At 51.4% G+C, this 21,899-nt stretch overlaps 1 protein-coding gene and 1 long non-coding RNA gene across 14 annotated transcripts in view; both read left to right on the top strand.

The window, feature by feature from the left end:
* The first annotated feature begins 7,749 nt into the window (after nt 1–7,749).
* The window catches only part of LOC103345741 (uncharacterized), a 32,253-nt gene continuing 18,103 nt past the window's right edge, over nt 7,750–21,899 (top strand). The window contains exons 1-5 of one of the 13 annotated variants that reach the window (XR_011381643.2): nt 7,750–8,022; nt 8,358–8,397; nt 8,850–9,311; nt 14,224–14,334; nt 14,437–15,634. This is a non-coding gene — a long non-coding RNA (uncharacterized LOC103345741). Of the gene's footprint in view, nt 8,023–8,079; nt 8,398–8,849; nt 9,312–14,205; nt 14,335–14,436; nt 15,635–19,963; nt 20,098–21,899 lie in introns of those variants that run through there. The other 12 variants (XR_016219151.1, XR_011381645.2, XR_016219152.1 and 9 more) reach the window with 12 other exon arrangements.
* On the top strand, nt 10,166–10,820 carry LOC100008964 (large ribosomal subunit protein eL18-like). Its single transcript, XM_002722895.6, has one exon. The coding sequence runs from the start codon at nt 10,204–10,206 to the stop codon at nt 10,768–10,770; it is 567 nt and encodes a 188-aa protein (XP_002722941.3). The 5' UTR covers nt 10,166–10,203; the 3' UTR covers nt 10,771–10,820.

Raw genomic sequence — 21,899 nt, 5'->3', positions numbered from 1 at the left:
TCCTGGTTCACTCCCCAGTTGGCCACAACGACCGGAGCAATGCTGATACGAAGTCAGGAGCCTCCTCTGGGTCTCCCATGTGGGTGCAGGGGCCCAAGGACTTGGGCCATCTTCTACTGCTTTCCCAGGCCATAGCAGAGAGCTGGATCGGAAGTGGAGCAGCCGAGACTTGAATCGGCGCCCATATGGGATGCTGGCACTGCAGGTGGCGGCTTTACCTGCTATGGCACTACGCTGGCCCCCAAAATATTTTTGAATAGACATTTCAAAACAGAAGACATGCACATGGACAATAAAATAAGCACATGTTCACATTATTTGGAATGGACATTATTAAAATTATTAAGAACCAACAACAGAATAACAAGTGTTGGTGAGGATGTGGAGAAACTGGACCCTGCACGTTGCTGGTGGGAATATAAAATGGTACAATCACTGTGGGAAAGTAGCACGGGAATTGTTCAAAACAGAAAAATAAACATGGAATTACCACATGATCCGAGCCATTCCACTTCCAGGTATATACACAAAATACATCAAAGTAGGGATTCAAAGGGACATTTGTGCACCCATAGCAATGATGTTCACAATAATGTTGTTCATAGCAGCACTATTCACAATAGGCGAAAAAATGGAAGCAATCGGAGCATCCATTAATGAATGGGAAGAGAAGCAAAATGTGGTATACCCATACGATGGAATCTTTTTAAGCTGCAGAAAGAAAGGAAATTCTGACAGATGTTACAACACAGGTAAACCTTGAGAACACTCTGCTTAGCAAACAGATCTGTGACAAAAAGTCACATGCCATACAATTCCACTCACAGGAAGTAACTGGAGTCATCAACTTCAAAGACAAATAAAATACAAAAGTAGCTGCCAGGGGCTCAGAGGAGGAGGGAATGGGGTATTAGTATTTAACAGGGACCGGGTTGTAGTGGGAGGGGAACAGAAAGTTCTGGAACTGGATGAAGGTGCTAGTTATCCAACAACGTAAGTGTGCTGAATGGCACAGGGCTGTGCATTTAAAGCGTTTTAAACTCGCACATTGTATGTTATGTATATGTGACCACAGTAGTTTTTTTTTTTTTTTTTTTTTTTGACAGAGTTATAGACAGTGAGAGAGAGAGAGAAATAGAGAGAAAGGTCTTCCTTCTGTTGGTTCACTCCCCAAATGGCCGCTACGGCTGGAGCTACACCAATCTGAAGCCAGGAGCCAGGTGCTTCTTCCTGGTCTCCCATGTGGGTGCAGGGCCCAAGCACTTGGCCCATCCTCCACTGCCTTCCCAGGCCACAGCAGAGAGCTGGACTGGAAGGGGAGCAACTGGGACTAGAACCCGGCACCCATATGGTTTGCTGGTGCCACAGGCGGAGGATTAACCAAGTGAGCCACGGCACCGACCCCCATGATCACAAGTTTTCAAAAAAATATATAATAAGCACATAAGAAAGTGCCCAGTGTCTTTGGAAGAGCAGTCAGATCCCATGTACTCCCGCTGTTATGGATAACGTTACAAGGACTGTCAGACCAGGTGTTGGAAAGCATGTGCAGCCACTGGGACTCTCATGCTTTCTGAGTAGGAATATAAATGGTATAATTGTTTTGGAGCAACATTTGGCCATTTAAAAAAATGCATGTATTTATTGATTTGAGAGGGAGAGAGAGCGATGGAGAGATTCCAGTCTCTGATTCACTCCCCAGATTCCCACAATGGCCAGTGCTGAGATTAGGTCAAAAGCAGGAGCCAGAAACACAGTCAAGGTCTCCCTCACATAGGTGTCAGCGACCCAGCTCCCTGAGCCATGATCACCACCTCCCATTGGTAGAAAGCCAGATCCCGGAGCTGGAGCCAGGAATCAGACCCAGGTACTGCCATGTGGGACTTGAACATATTAACTGCTAGGCTACATGCTCTCCCCATTTGGCCATTTCCTATAAAAATGAAAATATACTGGGGCTGGCACTGTGGCATAGTAGGTAAAGCCACCACCTGCAGTGCCAGCATCCCACATGAGTGCTGGTTAGAGTCCCAGCTGCTCCATTTCTGATCCAGCTCTCTGCTATGGCCTGGGAGAGCCGTAGAAAATGGTCCAAGGCCTTGGGCCTCTGCACCCACATGGGAAACCCAGAAGAAACTCCTGGCTTCAGATCGGCACAGCTCTGGCTATTGCAGCCAATTGGGGAGTGAACAAGTGGATGGAAGACCTCTCTCTCTCTCTGCCTCTGCCTCTCCTTCTCTCTTTGCATAATTCTTTCAAATAAATAAATAAATCCTTTTTTAAAAAATGAGCATATACCTATTCCAATACCTGAGAATTTCACCTGTAGGAATTTACCCATAAGGAATAAGAGCATCTGGTCACAAAAGGACTTTAAACATAATATTAAGAGCAGCTTTATTCATAAAAATACAAAAAGACAATAACTGAGGCATCCTTCAACTGGAAAAGGGATCTACAAACTATGTGTAGCCATACAATGGACTAGTATTCAGCAATAAAAAAAAAAATGAATACACACAACGACTTGTTGGATCTCAAAACATGCTGAACGAAAAAAGAAAATTTACACCAGAGAGCATATAATGTAATATTCCATCTATATTAGGTTCTAGAATGGGTGGGGTTTATTTCCATTGTCTGTTGTTTTGGTTCCTACCCATACTGCCTATTTCTTTGTGCACTTGGCTGCATTACGTTCACGGTCCTTGAATGACTTGCGGTTTGCTCCAAATAAAGGTGACTGTCCAGAGAGGATTTGCGTTCGCCTCTGCCAGGGATCTCCCTGAATACTACTAATCTGGCCACATTAAAGCAGATTCACAGTGACATGACTGGGGCTGCAAGCACACACGAGGACCGAGCTGCGTTTCCAATCTCCTAGAGAGCTGCTCTCCGCGTCACTGCCCAGGCAACTTGCCTCACAGATCCGTGACTGTCAGTGTGGGTCTGTGTAGCTTCCTGGAGCCAGGCCCCAAGCTCTGCAAAGCTATTAACCCCCGGGGGGTGGGGGGGGGTAGGCGGTTGGGATAAGCAAACACTCTCAGGGCAGGGTCAGTGTACTTGTAACTTCCCTTAGATTTTGGTCCTGTGACTCTTTACTATCTGTTAAATCTTCAGTGCTTGTGAGATGATTTTTAGGATACCATGCACAGCACTTCTAGTGGGTATGCTGATCCCAAGAATTTCAGCTGCCATAGGGCTGTACGACCCCTCCTTCTCAGATCACCCCTAAAGGCAGCTTGAACCTTATATATAGGCTTAAGGAATTTTCCTCTAAATTCTGCTGCTTTATTTTAAAGCTGTTGTTATTTCCCTAGGCCTAAAAATGCACTGAGCTTAGAAGTTTCCCTAGGATGACAGGGTACCAGCTGGGAGGCAGAGGCGCCTGGAGCCCTTGCAGCCCAAAGCTAATGCGCCATGTGTCAGCATGGATCAGCTGAACCATGAAAAGAAAAAAAAAAAAAAAAAGAATGAAGGGCAAATGGACAAGGAAGTGGGTCAAAGCCATGTAGCACCACATCCACTTCTGTCAGGGAATAAATGGGTGATTTTTCCTACCTTTCTTATTCTTCATTATTTTTCCCAACTTGATTTTTAAAAAAAAATTATTTATTTATTTGAAAGTCAGAGTTACACACAGAGAGAGGAAAGGGGGGGGGGAGAGAGAGAGAGGTCTTCCATCCATCCGCTGGTTCACTCCAGTTGGCCGCAATGGCCAGAGCTATACTGATCACAAGCCAGGAGCCAGGAGCTTCTTCCAGGTCTTCCATGCGGGTGCCGTGGTCCAAGGACTTGGGCCATCTTCTACTGCTTTCCCAGGCCACAGCAGAGAGCTGGAACCAAGTGGAGCGGCCAGGACTTGAATTGGCGCCCATGTGGGATGCCTACACTGCCGGCAGTGGCTTTATGCACCACGCCACAGTGCCAGCCCCTCCTCTAACTTTTGTTTCAGTCTCCAGTGTTATGTGTAGGGCAGGCAGATTGGGAAGGCAAGATGGTGAGGTAGACAGAGGCACAGGCAGGCAGGCGCTCAGATGTCCAGGTGCCTCAAGACAGCACTTACAGTGGGGAACGCCCACGCATCCCATCCCAGAGGCTGCTCCCCACATGCTTCACCCCGGCTCCCGCCCAGGACTGGGTGGCTGTGTCTTTTCCGAGGGGTAACCCACACAGATTCGTTCACGGCCACAAAACGCAGGCACCGCAGCTGCAAGCCAGGGAAGGGAAGCGTCTCTCCTTTATTTTTTTCAGGCAGCTTCCTGGGGGTCCTGGGGCACGGCTGCAGTCTTCCCCAGCCTAAGTCCTGATGATTGAGCGCATTTTCCAAACGGACCCAGGATCCTTCCAGGATCGCTCTGCTTATGGGCACGCCCTCCAGCACTCAACAAGTTAACAGACTTCTGCTGAGTACCTTCTGCACACGTGCCAGGCTGCGGCTGGGAGATACAGCGGTGAGTCAGAGTCTCTGCCCTCAGGGAGCCCGCAGTCTAGTGTGAACACAAATGCTCATCATCTGGGAGCGACATCTGCCGCCCTGGGGGAGGGGAGCACAGGCTGGAGGGTCCCCAGGGAGTCAGCAGGTGGAGGGCCTGGGGGCAGCTCCCGCAGGGCCCTGGGTAGGATCCCCCTGACGGCTGCAGGGAGGTGAGCATGGCTGGGAGGCTAGAGGGGCGGGAACCCACCGGGTGTGTGCAGACCTTCCACGGTAGATATTTTTTCTGTATTCTAAGAACTGTGGAAGGCCATTGAACTGTTTCGTGGGAGGAGGGAGAGGGGACTGGCTCCAGTAGGAAGCAGCCAGCCTGGATCTGCACCCTTGGAAGCCCGCTGGGGCCAGCCTTCCGGTGGGCGGTGGGCGCGGACTGGTAGCCCTGGAGAAGGTGGGGGAGGGGGTGCAGGAGGCAGGTCTAGCGCCTGACGTGGGGGCGGGTCCTGGGTCTCAGCCCTTTGGCTTCCTCTCAGCTCCTAGGAGTCTTGGGGCTGCTGCAGGGGTCCCGAGGACTGTACTCTTGTCTAGAGCAGAGACCCCCCCAAAGCCTACAGCAGAAGGCTTTGTGCAGGGTGGGCGTTTCCAGGGGCGAATAATAATAAAGGAGCCGGGAGGAAACGAGCCTTAAAGAGCCCAGCTTTTATCTGAATCCGCCCTGAGGCCTGGGAGAGGAGGGGGAGGGGAAGGACGGAAGGGCGGGGAGGGGGAGGGGCGGAGGCCGGCAGCTGTCTGCGGAGCCTACCGCCTGCCACACGGTGAGTCACCCTGCCAGCCCCCACTGCCTGCCTCTATTTTTATATCAGCGCCTGCTCATATCTGACTTCCAGCTGGCGGAGGGGCTCTGGTGGCAGAGAACAAGGACCCAGGGGATAATTTGGAAGTCTGCACGGGAATTAGAAAGCGACCCCTCTCTTATTAGGAGCACTTCGCCTTTTCTAATGAGTGGGTGTTACCAGCTGCGGTTGTACAGTCGTGAGAGGAGCTGCCAGCCTCCGGCAGCAATAAACGTTCTGCGAACGACAGCAGGGAGTCCACCAGCTCAACAGCCTGGGCTCTGGCACCCAAAGCCGCGGAGGGGGGCTCAGGGAAGCTGTGCTAACAGGCACTTAACTGCAGAATAGGGCTCCTAGAGGAACAGCAGGGACTGGGAGCTGTTCGCGGTGCTCAGCGCAGTAGGTGATCACAGGCGGTGCAGCCGAACTGACAGATCATCCGGGTCTGCTATTTGCAAGCTGCCTAACTAGCGCAGTCGTTCTAGTCTTTGAGCCCTGATTTCTTCGTCACTCCGTAAAGGTGGTAACGCACCCAGCTTTGAGGGGCTGGGGGATTACAACCAAGGGGCCAGCGGCCCTCAGTGTCCCTGTCGGCTGTGCTGCAGGGAATTCTGATGTGTCTTGAGTACAGCTTTGCCTTGTGTGTCAGAGAGAGAGAGTGCTGCTCTCACTTGGGTCTGTCATGGGTACAGACATCTTTCCAAGGTCGGGTTCAGAGGTCAAGGGCAAGGGATTCTCTGCCATGTCTCTTAGTGAAAATGTGTTGAGCCCATCTCTGCCCCATCAAGAAGACATTGGGGGCATCTCCAAGACAACCTTCATTCCTCCTCCGGGGCTCAGTGAGTGGGCTACTTGGAGCATCCACATCAGAGACTGCTTTTGAGGTCCTGGCTCCTCATGTTAACTCGCTTATCATAGCAAATCATAAGGGAGGTGTGCAGTATGTTAATCCTTCTCAGAAGAGAAGACTGTGACTGCCTCTTGTTGGGAGGAGCTGAGGGTGAGCTGGGAGCCACGTACCACTTCTTCTGCGATCTTTTGGGGAGGGATAGACAGCCAGGGCTGATGTGGCCCCCTGGATCCCCAGGACTGACGCTGGCCAGCCCCATGGTCTGCCTGCACACACCGAGGCCACATCCAGGACCCACCTCCTCCCCAGCACAGCTCCGAGGCTCTGAGAGCCACGCCTGCAGACACAGGCACTGGGCCACTGGCACAGGTCTCTCCTTTCTGGAGACTCCCAAGAGGCAGCTGTCCTCTCCATCCCGTGCTTTGCCTGACCCTAGAAGGAAGTGGAGGGACGCCTGTTCTTGTCTCCCCCCTCTCCTTGGACAAGTAAGCACAGCTTTAAACTCAAACTTTAAAGCTGAGACAGCGGCTCTGGAGGGCACCTACCCAGGAAGTCTCAAGCTCTGGGCACAAGATCCCAGCTGGGAAGCCCACAGGGCTACTCGGGCTCAAAGCACAGGCTGGCTTCCTCGAGCCAGCTCCCACCTGCAATCCCCTGCACCCCTTCTCTGAGCCCTGAAGTAGTGGCCCTTGGCCCCTTCTCCCACACGTTGCCTCTGAGTGCCTCGGGTGCAGCTGCAGCAGGCCCCAGGCTCAGGGCACATGGTGCTCCTCAGCCTCTCTGATCAGATATTTCAAATACTTGCCTTTGGTGAATGAGTACACAAAGATCATGTGCACCTTGTCCGTGACCCTGGGCAGATGATGCTGCGGCGGCCCCGGGGGGAGAAGGGAGAAGGGGGACTTGCCCTGAACTGCTGGAGCATTCCCTTAAGTCTTGTTACTGTCAGGTGCGACCCTCAGGCATCCACACTGCTCCTACCCCCAGGGCTGCACCACAATCTCACTGCTTCACTGCCCATGGAGAACCGGGGTTGAGGGTTTCTTTTCTCTCTGGCCAAGGACTTGAGGGGCTGTGAGCTCAGGAGGTAAGCCAGAAGCAGTCCTGTTTAGCAGATACGAAAACTGGAGCTGAGGGCAGTCATACAGTCACGGGCTGCTGTCCATTGAGAAGTCTGCCACTCTGATCTGTTGCTTTCTTCTGGGGGACTGGAGGGGGGCAAGTCTGGGGGCAGCCCTGGGAACTGGGAGCTCTCGGGCACTTCCCAGCACACACCCTCAGAGTCAGCTGGGGACAATGCTGGCCACCCTCCTTCAGCAGGTTAAGTTCTGGCTGGGTGTACACAGCCCTCCCCCTGCTCGCTCGCTCTCTCTCTCTCTCTCTCACACACACACACACACAGCCTGCCCAGTCCTCCTAACCAGACCCACAGCACCAGAGCTGGGACTGACTGTGGCTCCTCTGTTGGCTCCAGAGCCTGGGGTGGGAAGAAGGCTGCAAGGAGACAGCCTGGGCTGGGCTCGCTGTGACAGCTGGGCCTCATGCCTGCCATTCCCCCCGGCAGGGTCATCCTCTCAATATAGGGTGCTGCTGGCATGCCCAGGGAGCGAGGCCTCCGGCTGTCCTCCTGCATTAGGGCAAGGCCAGCGGGGACGAGCTGGGGCAGGCGTCAGCTTGCTTCCTCTCCTTGCATGGCCAGGGCCTGCAGCCTGCCTTCTGATTTGTGTGTATTATTAGGTCCCAGGGACTCCTGCTGCCTGGGTGAACCTCAGAGGGTGGGGCCAGAGGCCCACCACAGTCTGTGGCGGGCTCCTTTCCGAACCTGAGATTAACCAGGGTCCTCCAACCCCCTTGGAAAGACACCAGAGCCAGCGCTTCCTCCAGGCAAATGAAGAAGCCACCTTTTGGTACTTTGAGTGCCTATATATATATATATATATATATATTTTTTTTTTCTTATTTGAAAGGCTGAGTTGCAGAGAGAGAGGGAGAGACAGAGATCTTCCATCCGCTATTTACTCTCCAAGTGGCCACAAGGGCAGGTGGAAGCCAGGATCCCGGATTTCCATCCGGGTCTCCCACAGGGGTGGCGGGGATTTAAGTACTTGGGCCATTTTCCACTGTGCTTGCCCATGCACAATTCCTAGGGGACTGGATGGAAAGTAGAGCCCCTGAGACCCAAGCGGTGCTCTGATATGAGATGGTGTTGTCACAGGCAGGGTTTCCGTGCCTTTTCTTGCAGGCCTGCCTCGCTCAGCTCCCTGCTCTTGCACCCTATACCGGTGAGTCCTTTCCCTCCTATAAATGAACCCGGTCATGGCTGACAAGGGTTAAATTGCTTTCTCCCCTGTTTACCAGGGTGGTTAATATTGTAGTTCAACAGAGGGGTCAATTTTGGAAATTGGGAGGGACTGTGGCCAGAGGGGCAAGTGGGGCCTCCACCCAGGGCACGTGGACCACCTTGCCCCTGCAGGCTCACACACAGGGCCCTGTTAGGCTGAGCTGTTGTGATGGAAGGAAAGTACTCCCATCTTTCCTTTCCTTCTGTTTGACAATGGCTGGTGCAGGAGGGAGACGGTGCAGCTTTCCACAGAGTGGCGGGAAAAGACAGGCGTCTGAGGATAGTGTACCCCTTTCAGTCACAGGGGAGCAACCCCAAGACCGCGGGGAGCTGGAGCTGACCCTCTGTGTGGGTGGTGCTACCTCGGGCCCGCCCATCTCTGCTTCCTTGCAGGTGCACTGCTGGGACCTTGGCCAGGCCCTGGCAGTGGAGCTGGCTGGATTTTACTGCTCCTCACTCTGATTTGAATACCTGTGTGAAAAGCTGAGCACCACTGGAGAATTCCTAAGAAACTGCGCACGCGGAGCTGGACGCACACAGCCTTGTGGGATCCAGGGTCTGCGAGGGCATTCGTGCACGGCTGCTGTCTTCAGCCAACTGCCAGTTTTTCTCAAAGCAGGCGCCCCACAACCCAACCTCATTTGCATCCCCTCACCACCTTCGGCCCCCAACTCCTGCCTCAGGAGGGCAGGGGCTCTGTGACCCAGGGGCCTGATCTTCCACAGAGTGAATAGCGGAAACAGGCGTAGCGATCACCTCTGGGGTCTCTCTGCTCTGACCCCTGAAGTCCTGGACGATTGGCTGGCGTCTCTCACCTCACGGAGCTGCTGCACCAACGTGGATTGGGTACAAGAGGTGAGTAAAAGCGGCTTGCCTTCCACAGCCCTGGGGAGGGAAGAGAGAGGCGAGGGAGGCCGGGGGCCAGGAACTCTGCCTGGGGTGGGTGATGGGGGCACTGCCTCTGAAAACCAGACATCAGAGACTCCCCGCACAGAACCGGGTTCTGTGATGTTGGACCGCTCATTGCCATCTTCAGGGAAGGCTGCCTCACTCACACAGGTCTTGTTTGCTTTCAGCTCCCTTTTCCTTCCAGGGAGTTATTTTTGGTGGCAATCAAGGAAGGGGCTGAGCCCAACCTTGGCAGATATGGGACAGCTGGGGACAGTGTGCCTGAGCGGAGAGGAGGGTAGTGAGCCTTGGAGAATGCTTTGTTGGAGCCAGACAGCCTAGCAGGATTAGATGCCTCATAACGCTAATGCCAAAATGAGGACTTGGAATCTGTACTGCATTTAGCATAAAGGGAGTAAGTGCTATATGAATTTTTTAAGAAATTGAAGGGAAGAACTTTTTTAAGCTTTATTTATTTATTTGAAAGGCAGAGTTACAGAGAAGTAGAAAGAGAGAGAGAGAGAGAGAGAGAGAGGTTTTCTATCCACTAGTTTATTCCCTAGAGAGCCGCAATGGCTGGAGCTTGGCTGATCTGAAGCTAAAAGCCAGGAGCTTCTTCCAGGTCTCCCATGTGGGTGCAGGGGCCCAAGGACTTGGGCCATCTTCTACTGCCTTCCCCGGGCCACAGCAGAGAGCTGGATCAGAAATGCAGCAGCCTAGACTTGAACCGGCACCCATAAGGGATGCTGGCGCTGCAGGCGATGGCTTTACCTACTATGCCACAGTGCCAGCCCCAAGGGGGCAAACTTTTAAAAAAATAATTAATTAGAAAAGCAAAGTGGGGGCAGGAATCGCCATCATGGGAGTCAACATTCGCCACAACAAGGACCGGAAGGTTTGGCGCAAGGAGTCCAAGAGCCAGGACATCTACCTGCGGCTGCTGGTCAAGCTGTACAGGTTCCTGGCCAGACGCACCAACTCCACCTTCAACCAGGTGGTGCTGAAGAGGCTGTTCTTGAGCCGCACCAACTGGCCGCCCCTGTCCCTGTCGCGGATGATCCGGAAGATGAAGCTTCCCGGCCAGGAAAACAAAAGCCCCGTGGTCGTGGGGACCATCACGGATGACGTGCGGGTCCAGGAGGTGCCCAAGCTGAAGGTGTGCGCCCTGCACGTGACCAGCCGTGCCTGCAGCCGCATTCTCAAGGCCGGGGGTAAGATCCTCACCTTCGACCAGCTGGCCCTGGACTCCCCCAAGGGCCGAGGCACGGGCCTGCTCTCCGGTCCCCGCAAGGGCCGAGAGGTGTACCGGCATTTCGGCAAGGCCCCCAGAACCCCACACAGCCACACCAAACCCTACGTGCGCTCCAAGGGCAGGAAGTTCGAGCGCGCCAGAGGCAGACGGGCCAGCCGGGGCTACAAGAACTAACCCTGCGGACCGCGCTGTTAATAAAGATATTTTGGATGTGGAAAAGAAAAGGGGAGGGGAGGGAGGGGAGGGGAGGATATTCCATTTGATGATTCACTCCCCAAATGGCTGCAACAGCTAGGGCTAGGTCAGGCTGAAGAAAGGAGCCCAGAACTCCATCCAGATCTCCCACATGGGTGCAAGGGCCCAAGGATTTGGGCCATCACCTGCTGCTTTCCCAGGCCCATTAGCAGAAGTGGAGCAGCCAGCACTCGAACTGGTGCTCTGATGTGGAATGCCAGTGTTGCAGGTGGTAGCCTCATCAGCTGTACCGGACCACCAGCCCCTATTGAATACATTTTTAAACAGTCCATATTAACAGCACACAGGTAAATATGAACATGGAAACAAGATTCTCCATCCTGGGGTCTGGCGTTGGCTTCAGCCTGGCCCAGCCTCAGCCTATGCAGCCATTTAGGGAGTGAACCAGCAGAGGGAGGGTCTCTCTCTCTGAAACTCTGCTTTTCAAATAAATAAATCTAAACAAACACACACACAGAATCCCATCCTGTGGTGAGGGAGAGGATGCTGCTGGGTTTCCCACGTTTCCAACAGGCACATTCAGCTCCCTCGTTGCAGCGTGGTTCCAGTAGGGGCGGAAGGCAGTGCTGGCCTCTTGGTTGGCCCTTCGTCTCCTGGGATATCTTCTTCTCTGCCCCCTTAATACACCTGAAGCACCTTAGGAACTTTCGATGCCACCACCAGCACCTTCTACCAGCTGAAGATCTTTGCTCCAAAGCCTCTGGGTGCCCCAGCTGGCTTGGGAGAGCCCATGGGGCTTCCTTTTCCTGCGTGGGGCCGTGCGTACAGGTGCTGCCTCAGCTCTTGCAGGAAAAGACCACTCCAGCCCTCCCCAATCACAGCACTGTCCTCCCACTTCCACATGGCTCAGGCTTCAGTGTCACAGCTTGAGTTCTGCCTTCACTTTTGGGGCAGATGGCAATGACTGGTTGTTTTAGAACCCCCTGTGGTGAGGGATGGGGTGGAGACAAGGCCCCGTTCCCATCCAACCACCCCTCCTCCTCTGCACCTGAACTTAGGCCTTGCTCACTCAGAAACACCCAAGGCTCACAGCTCCTGGAAGCTTCGAGATGAAAGGCAAAGAATTCTGGGCTCGAAAACAGCTTGGAGCTTTTCACCAAGGTGGTACTGAAGGCAAAGAAGCTGACAGCTCCTGCCCCTCCCAAAGCCAATGCCGAAGCCAAAGCAAAGGCTTTGAAAGCCAAGCAGGCAAGGTTGAAAGGCATCCACAGCCACGACAAAAAGAGGATCCGGATGTCACCGGGTGTTCTAGTGGCCCCAAGACACTGCACGTCCAGCTGCAGTCCAAATAGAAGCAACAAGCTTGACCACTGTGCCATCACCAAGTTCCCCTGACCACCAGTCCTCTCATGAAGAAGACAGAAGACATCAACACACTCGCCTTCATTGTGGATGTCAAGGCCAGAAAAGACCAGATCAAACAGGCTGTGAAGAGACCTCTCTGACACTGATGTGGCCAAAGCCAATACCCTGAGCAGACGTGGTGGAGAGAAGACAGCACGTGTTCAAAGGGCTCCTGATTATGATGCTTCAGATGTCACCAACAAAACAGGCATCCTTTAAACTGAGTCCAGCTGGTTAATTCTAAATATATGTCTTTTCACACCTTACCTGTTCCCTTGGGAGCAGTGGTGTGGTGGACATAATAATGGCCCCTGAAAAATGTTCATATCCTGATCTCTAGAACCTGGGAATGTGTAACCTTATATGACAAAAAAAGGAGCACGTTTTCAGATGTGGCTAAGATACAGGTCTCTGTAGATGGGGGAGTATTCTGGGTTATCCAGATGGGTCCAATGTAATCACAAAGGTGCTTATAAGAGAGAGGGAACGGCAGGTGTTTGGGGCAATGGTTAAGATGCTACTTGGTATGACTGCATAGCATATCGGTGTGCCTTGGTCCACGTGCTAACCCCACTTACAACTCCAGCTTCCTGTTAACACACCACCCTGGCAGGCAGCAGGTGATGGCTCCAGTAGTTGGATCCCTGCCACTCATGTGTGAGACCTGGAGTCCTGGCTTCTGGCTTCACAGAGGCTTAGCCCTGGCTATTGCAGCCATTTAGGGGAGTGAACCAGCAGATGGAATATTCTGCCTGACCCCCACCCTCTGAAGTGACAATGGTCAGGATTGGACCAACTAGAAGCCAAGAGCCTGGAACTCCACCCAGGTCTCCCAGGTAAGTGGCAGAAGCCCAAGGACTTGGACCATCCTCCCCTGCTTTTCCAGGTGCATTAGCAAGGTGCTGGATTTAAACTGGTATTCAGATGAGTTGTGACTTAATCTGTTGTGCCACAATGCTAATTCCAAAATAAAGTTCTTGAAATCACTACGTTTGTGGTCATTTGTTGTAGCAGCCATAGGAAACTACCACAAGGACACTTATGGGCTGATTTCCCTCTTCTGTTATGGGCTAAAATATCTACAGAGGTCACAGAGACCATGATTTAAAGGGGGCATGTTTTACTTTGGGATCTATATTAGAAACAGCTAACTTGGGGCTGGCACTGTGGCATAGCAGGTAAAGTTGCCACCTGCAGTGTTGGTATCCCATATGGGTGCTGGTTTGAGTCCTGGCTGCTCCACTTCTGATCCAGCTCTCTGCTGTGGCCTGGGAAAGAAGTAGAAGATGGCCCAAGTCCTTGGGTCCCTGCACCCACATGGAAGGCCTGGAATACCTGGCTCCTGGTTCGGATCGGTGTAGCTCTGGTCATTGCAGCCATCTGGGGAGTGAGCCAGTGGATGGGAGACTTTCTCTCGCTCTCTCTCTCTCACTAATCTCTCTCTCTCTCTGTAACTGTGCCTTTCAAATAAATAAAATAAATCTTTAAAAAAAATAAGAAAAGAAACAGCTAGCTCCAGGGTAATTAGCATTGATTGCTGTGCTGGGTTCTAAATGCTTCTACACCAAAAAAGCAAATTAATCTGCATCAGATCTGCATCAGCCTTACTTGGATGCAGGCGAACTGGCTTTCCTTTCTTTGGAATTCTGGCTGACTTCTCTTTGGAAAGCAGTCATTATCTGCCTTTGCTATTTAGAGAGCCTTCTTTCCCTGAATATCAGGATGACAACAGTTTCCTGTAGATAGATCCTCTGAAGCCCGAGGATTTATTTTCACACTTTAGTTTTCCTCTCTACGTAGCAAAATGTCTCCAGGGAAAGGCAGCTTTTCCCGAGCTGGGCGTGTAGGATGGAGGCGTTCATGTGTGTGCACGTGTCTGTGGGCGTGTGGGTTCCCAAGCATTCTAAACATTGCCAGAAATAGACGGGCTAACCCTTTAGGGAGATGGATGAAGTCTTTCGAAAACCCACTTGTTTCTTTGTTCATTGTAACTGATTCCGGATTGAACAGGAAATATGTCCCTCGCAGTCAGGTTGGCACGCCAGCAGGAGCCTCCACAGATAGAAGTCTTTGGTGATCCTGCAGAAAACCAGCATCCAGGGATCCACAGTGCTACAATGGGATGGCAGCTTAGAACTGGTAAGACAGCACTTGCCTTTCCATCGTCTCAAACTCTGATGTAGAGACTGCCATTCTCGTTTCACAAATAACAGTCTTTTCTTTTTTTCTTTCTTTTTTGAGAGCTTGATGTCTGGCAGAGTTTGTGCTAGGCTCCTTCTCTGGAATGGCAGCTGAATCCTGGTCCTCTTCCTCCCCCACCCTCCAGCAGCTGGGGCAGTTTGCCCAAACTGCTTCACTTCATCTGTGCCTCCATTTCCTTCTCTGTAGCAGAGAATAATAGTGTTGCTCTCCTTCAATTGCTCCAAGCAGGACAGGAGATGGTGTTCATAAGGTCCTTACAATGGTGCCAAGCACACCTGAGGCCCCCACGGCATCCCCTGGACACAGGTATTTGTAGCTGGCTCTTAGGGGTCACTTGTCTTCACACAGATAGTAACTTGAATTGGATTTGCTTGAGTCGTGTGTAATAATTGATTGTTGGGCAACTGATTTTCAGCAAGACCACTCAATGCAAAGAGAACAGTCTTTCAACAAACAGTTTTGGGAAAACTGGATATTCACATGCAAAGAGAAGAGAGTGTCCTACCTTACTCCATATACAAAAATAAACTCAAATTAGCTCATAAGCCTAAATGTAAGAGGTAAAACTATGAAACCTTAAAAAAATTTATTTATTTGAAAGAATTACACACACACACACACATACACACACACACACACACAGAGAGAGAGAGAGAGATCATCCATCTACTGGTTCACTCCCCAAATGGTCACAACAGGTGAGTGCAGGGGCCTGAGCACTTGGGCCATCTTCCATTGCTTTCCCAGGTGCATTCAACCAGAAGCTAGATCAAGAATGGAGCAGCTGGGACTCAAACAGAGACCCTGTGGGCTTTATCCGCTATGCCACCACACCAGTCCGCTGTTATGTTTTTTTTTTTTTTTTTTTCTAAGAGACCCAGAGTTGGGGCCAGCATTGTGGTGTAGTGGGTTAAGCCATGTTCTGAGGTTCTGGCATCCCATATGGATACCAGTTCAAGTCCCGGCTGCTGCACTTCTAATCCAGCTCCCTGCTTATGTGCCTGGCAAAGCAATGGAAGACGGCCCAAGTCTTTGGGTCCCTGCACCTACATGGGAGACCTGGAGGAAGCCCCTGGCTCCTGGCTTCAGACCAGCCCAGCTCTGGCAGTTGCAACCATTTGGAGAGTGAAACAGGATGTAAGACCTCTCTCTCTCTCTCTCTCTCTCTCTCACCCCATCTCTCCCTCTTCCTCTCTGTAAACTCTGTCTTTCAAATAAATAGATCTTTTAAACAACAGCAAATATTTCTGACCTTACATTACGCAATGGTTTTTTCAGAGACGACACCAAAAGCATGAGTAGCAAAAAAAAAAAAAAAAAGATAAATTTGACCTCATCAAAATTAAAAAGTTTTGGGCTCCAAAAAGGAGACCATGAAGAAAATGAACAGGCAATCCACAAAACTGAAGAAAATATTTACAAATCAGGGCCGGCGTTGTGGTGTAATGGGTTCAGGTGCCACCTGCAGCACCGGCATCCCATGTGGGTGCTGTTTCCAGTGCCAGCTTCTCCACTGCCCATCCAGCTCCCTGCTAATGTGCCCAGGAAAGCAGCAGAGGATGGCCCCAAGTACTTGGGACCCTGCACCCATGTGGGAGACCTGGAAGAATCTCCTGGCTCCTGGCTCCAGGCTTCAGCCTAGGCTAACCCTGGCCATTGCAGATGGAAGATTTCTCTGTGTCTCTCCTTCTCTCTTTGTAACTCTATCTTTCAAATAAATAAATCTTTTTTTTTTTTTTTTTTTGACAGGCAGAGTGGACAGTGAGAGAGAGAGAGACAGAGAGAAAGGTCTTCCTTTTGCTGTTGGTTCACCCTCCAATGGCCGCCACGGCTGGCGCACTGCGGCCGGTGCACCGCGCTGATCCGATGGCAGGAGCCAGGTGCTTCTCCTGGTCTCCCATGGGGTGCAGGGCCCAAGCACTTGGGCCACCCTCCACTGCACTCCCTGGCCACAGCAGAGAGCTGGCCTGGAAGAGGGGCAACTGGGACAGAATCCGGCGCCCCTACCGGGACTAGAACCCGGTGTGCCGGTGCCGCAAGGCGGAGGATTAGCCTAGTGAGCCGTGGCGCCGGCCCAAATAAATAAATCTTTACAAAAAAAAAAAAAAAAAAAAAAAAGGAAAGAAAAAACTATTCATGGATTAAAAAAAAGAGACACACCCAGCCCAGACAGATAAATAACTCTTCAATTTCAACAATAAAAACAAATAATTTAATTTTAAAATGGGCAAAAGATTTGAATAGATTTTTCTCCAAAAATAAATAAAAAATAAATGGCCAGTAAGCATATGATGGGTAACATCATTAGTCATTATAGAAATGCTAATCAAGGCCAGTGCTGTGGCTAAATAGGCTAATCCTCTGCCTGCAGCCCTGGCACCCCGGGTTCTAGTCCCGGTTGCTCCTCTTCCAGTCCAGCTCTCTGCTGTGGCCTGGGAAGGCAGTGGAGGGTGGCCCAGGTCCTTGGGCCCTGCACCCACATGGGAGACCAGGAGGAAGCACCTGGCTCCTGGCTTCAGATCAGCTCAGCGCACTGGCTGTAGCGGCTACTTGAGGGGTGAATCAATGGAAAAAGGAAGACCTTTCTCTCTGTCTCTCTCTCTCACTGTCTAACTCTGCCTGTCAAATAAATAAATAAAAAAGAAATCAAAACCACAGTGAGTTATCACTTCATACCCGCTAAGATGTAAAAAAAAAAAAAAAAAAGATTATAACAAGTATTGGTGATGATGCAGAAAAATTACAACTCTCATGCCTTGCTGGTGGGAAGTGGTATGCTAATTCCTCCAAAAGTTAAACAGAATTACCACATGAGCCAGAAATCCACTTCTAGGAATAGGACTAGAGTGCGTGTATAAGCAAAATAACTGAGGGCCGAGAAGATACCTGTACACCCATCCGTGTTCACGGAAGCATTATTCACAGTAGCCAAAAGGAAGAAAAACCCAAGTACCATCAACAAATGAATGGGCAGGGAAAAAGGAAGAAAAAGAAACCTGGTCTATCCATACAATGGAATATGATTCAGCCCTCGGAAGGAAGGAGTCCTGCTGGGCATGCATGAACCTTGAAGCCACTGTAACTGAGGGAGAGAAGGCGGGTGCAAACAGCCACAGTGCGTGTATGACATATCCGGAGTAGGAACACCCACAGGAACAGAACAGACAGCTGGCTACCAAGGGCTGAGAGGAAGGGAGTGGGGTGGGGAGAGAGTAACTGCTTAATGGGTGAGTGGTTGCATTTTGGGGGCCATGGAAATGCTTTGGAATCAGGCAGAGATAATGGCTGCACCACCATGTGACTTGCAAATGCCACTGCCTTATGTGTTCACTAGAACATGGTTGATTTTTATCTTCCATCAGTTTCATCTCAGTTACTTCTTAGCTTAAGTATTTTATTTGTTTGCAACTAAGCTTGTTAACACTACATAATGAAAATATATGACGAATCAGGTTGCAGCCTTTGTTTAGACTTAAGCCAACACATTCATTCCTAAGGAATCTTGGAATGTGAATATTCCAGAAATGTCTCTAAACCATCTGATCAGAACAACTGTCTCTGAACACAATCTTACTTTGGAAGATACTGGAATACATTTGAATTAAACTCCACATTTTTCAAAATAAGCCCTAATTAAAAAAAAAAAAACTATTGTAAATTCAATCGAAAACAATTTTACTAGAACTTTCCAGAAACAATAATAGAAACAAGGCATTTTGTAAAATGTGGTCCTGAACAAGTCACAGTAAATAATTGATGTCTACTGAACCTCCAGCTTCTCAAAACAGAGGCTACACCCCATCCCCCAGCCTTGGAAACAGGGTTAAGAACAGCTTGGAAGCAACATCGGGCAAGGGGTTGCCCAACAAAGCTCAAGCAGTTAAACTTGAAACCTCCTAAGAATCTGGGGGAACCTGATGCAAGGAGCCAACTTCTGCCTCTAAGAACCAATGCTAAGGTGAAATGCCTCCTCCCAACTAAGCAGAGCTCCTGGGGCCTGGGGCTGCCCTGTTGCTCACCCATGTTAGACTCCCGCTCCAGGGAGGTCTTTGATCATGCGAACAAGGGAGGTGCCGACTCCACGTGGGTATTTTAAGGCTTGGTGTCAACACCACTTGGCACAGAGTCCCCCATGTTAAGGGCTGATTCCCATCTGTTCTAATTTATCACAACACATTTGCAGATCCAGCACCACAGATCTGCACTCTGCCATCACAGACACATCTACTGTCCATCCCAAATTATGATTCATACTGTGTGCCTGGAAACAGCCCTGGTGTTTAACATAATACCTACACATAAAGCAATCCACTGTTCTAGCTTACACGGTCACATTAGTGATCTTCCCTAGGGCAAGCCATTTTTTTTTTTTAAGATTTATTAATTTATTTGAAAGGCAGAGTCATAGAGAGGCAAAGGCAGAGGGGGAGAGCCAGGGGGAGAGAGAGAGAGAGAGAGAGAGAGAGAGAAAACAAGAGAGATCCTCCATCAGCTGGTTCACTCCCTAAATGGCCGCAATAGCCAGAGCTGAGCCATTCCGAAGCCAGGAGCCAGGAGCTTCCTCCAGGTATCCCACGTGGGTGCAGGGGCCCAAGGACTTGGGCCATCTTCCACTGCTTTCCCAAGCCACAGCAGAGAGCTGGATTGGAAGTGGAACAGGCAGGACTCAAACCGTCACCCATAGAAGATTCCAGCACTTGCAGGCTGTGGCCTTACCCACTATGCCACAGTGCTGGCCCCCAAGCCAATGATTTTAACCATAATTTTCATGTATCAAATTCACATTTTTAATCCCCAAGATTAAAAGTCTGCACCATACAAATAATAACTTAAAATACACACACACACACACACACACTTCTTACAGAATTGTGCTTGGGGAAACTCCATTTGTTGAGTGCCACTGAAGCCATATTTTGCTAAATTGCTGTCAAGGTATTTTTGTTTGGAAAAGTCTATCACAGTAGGGCATATATAGCTGTTTATTGGATGCACAGAAAAGAAAGATAAACTTGTGGTAACCAGAACATTTTATGTATTTCAAGTTGAATACAGTGGACCTGCAGACACATTTATGTGTTCTCAGGATGTGACGTCGGTGCAAAAATGTGACATCAAACCAGTTGCAGAAAGTGTACAGCAGCCATCTTTTGAGGCCAAACCTGGTACACACTCATTTACATAGTCTTTTTCTTTTTTAAAGATTTATTTATTTGGCCAAAGCCGGGCTCACTAGGCTAACCCTCTGCCTGCGGCGCTGGCACCCGGTTTCTAGTCCCAGTTGGGGTGCCGGTTCTGTCCCAGTTGCTCCTCTTCCAGTCCACCTCTCTGCTGTGGCCCGGGAAGGCAGGAACCCAAGGGCTTGGGCCATCTTCCACTGCTTTCTCAGGCCATAGCAGAGAGCTGGATCGGAAGTCGAGCAGCTGGGATTCGAACTGGGTCTCTATATGGGATGCTGGCGCCGCACCCCTACACTGCAGCGGCGAGCCCAGAGCGGTGGCTTTACCCACTGTGCCACAAAAGCCGGCCCCTTCCCGTCTTTCAAAAGCCTCGCGGGTTATTCCAGCTTGTGGCGGGTCCCGGAGGCCAGGAGGAACCAACCTGGAGAAGCAGGTGCAGTGCGCGCCGGGGAGGGAGGCTGAATCTCCGCAATTCAACGGGCGCTCTGACGAAGGCCAACTTGGAAACGTCTCACCTCTGGGAACCACCATGCTCATGTTTCAAGTTCTGAAACATTTGCTTGGGCGGGGCCCGGGCGGCTGCAAGGTCTGCGAGCGACCGGGCTGCAGCGAGCCGGGAGTGGGTGGGGCAGAGGCCGGGAGTGGGCGTGGCGGAGGCCGGGAGTGGGCGGGGTCAGAGGGGCGCGGCGCCGCCCCCGCCGCCCTGGGGGAAACGCGGGCTGGACAGCGCCCCCTGGCGCTCTGTGGGCCACTGCAGCGCGGACGCCCAGGCACCTGCTGCCCAAGCCCTGCCCGCTCCCCTAGGCGCCTAGGGCGCCTCTTGTGTCCGCGTTTTTAAAATGAAGACGGTGAGTAGCCCCGAGAGGCTGTACTGATGGAGTGAGGACCCCGAAAGCCTTCTGGGTTGCCTTGATGCTGTGTTTCTTTCATGGGTGTGAAAATGCACCCAGCTGTGCACTGAGGCGCTGGCATTTTCTGCGGTTATGTTACACGTCTGTAAAAAGTGCACACGGAAAACCAGAGCCTGGCGCCTAAGGACAGGTCCCAACACGCAAGCCCTGTCCCCCGGCTCTCCCTCCGCCCAGCCTCTCTCCCCCCTTTCCCTTTCAAACGGTGCTTTGAGGGGCTTGGTTGAGAGAGGAGAGAAGGTGCATCTTTGTCTTCGCAGTTACTCGTCATAGCTAAGTCCTCGGGGACTGCTCAGCTTCCAAATCCCGATGGTCGCCCTTGGGAGGGTTTGACGAAAAGCCAGATGGCGAGAGAATTGGGCATGGCCGTTTACTATTTGAAAGGTTCTTTCTGCCCATGAATATTAAACGCCACGCTAACCAGGACTGAATATTCTCCTAACTGGGTTTCCTGGCAGTTCTAAGAGAATTTCCTCTCGTGTCAGGTGGTGTGTGTGTGTGCATGGGCTCTTGCACGTTCTGTCTGGAGGCAGGAGCAGAGAGAGCCCTCTGTCACCTTGGGGAAGGAGAAGAAGATGCTAGGGGCGGCCCGGAGTCCTAGAAAGACATTTTGATTGGACACTTCCTCATGGGGAGGACAGTGCTCCTCCTTCTACTCACTACGCTCTGGCCGCAGGGGTCTTGTCCAGGCTCTCAAACAAGCCAATTTATTTCCTGCCACAGGGCCTTTGCACCTGCTCTTCTCACAGCCTTTCCCATGTCTCTGCATGTTGGTTCCTTCTCACCTTTCAGAGGTCAGCTGAAGCCTCGTCCCCCAGGGGCTAAAATTCCTTTGACTCAGGGTAGTAAGACATGCAGGCATAGAAATAACTGTCAGGAGCTTTTTAATACTCATCGATCACTAAAAGCAGGAAAATGGAGCACCACACAGGGCCAAAGGGGAGAAAGGGGAGAAACAGCCTGTATTGTGGTTTCTCTCAGGCTTGGGAAGGGTGAGTCTGAGTTATTTCAGAGCTCTGGGGGAGTAGGGACTGTCCCAGTTGTCTGGTCCTACAGTGACTAGGGCAGGTGGGTGGTGGTCCAGAGAGCGAGGTTCCCCCGGCAGAGGTGGTGTGGAGAAGGCTCTGGCTGGGTGGGTGCTCACAGGCAGGCTGTTTACCATCTCTGGGAGTTGGCTCACCTGGGAGGGGTGGTCCTTGCAGGCTCGGCAAGGCCCTGCATGTTAAACCTCAGCGTAGAGAGAACAGGAGACAGGATTCCCACGGAGGCCTTCCTGGAAGCGCTGCGTGACTCTGATGTTTCCTGTATTCTCCACTGCTCCTCCAGTTTTGTCTGTCTCCGTCAAGAGGATACGAGCTCTGGGGGAGGGGGCCATGCCTGTCTTCACCCGCGGGTTACCAGTGTCTCAGCTAGT

Source organism: Oryctolagus cuniculus, chromosome 13 (assembly GCF_051225735.1).
Source record: "Oryctolagus cuniculus isolate XC-2025 breed Fujian yellow rabbit chromosome 13, ASM5122573v1, whole genome shotgun sequence".
NCBI classification, from domain to species: domain Eukaryota; kingdom Metazoa; phylum Chordata; class Mammalia; order Lagomorpha; family Leporidae; genus Oryctolagus; species Oryctolagus cuniculus.
The sequence above is the reverse complement of the archived record's forward strand: the minus strand, read 5'-3'. Positions and strand labels throughout refer to the sequence as shown.

Coding starts and splice junctions, on each gene's coding strand:
- LOC100008964 (XM_002722895.6), top strand. CDS start 10,204: ATGGGAGTCAACATTCGCCACAACAAGGACCGGAAGGTTTGGCGCAAG.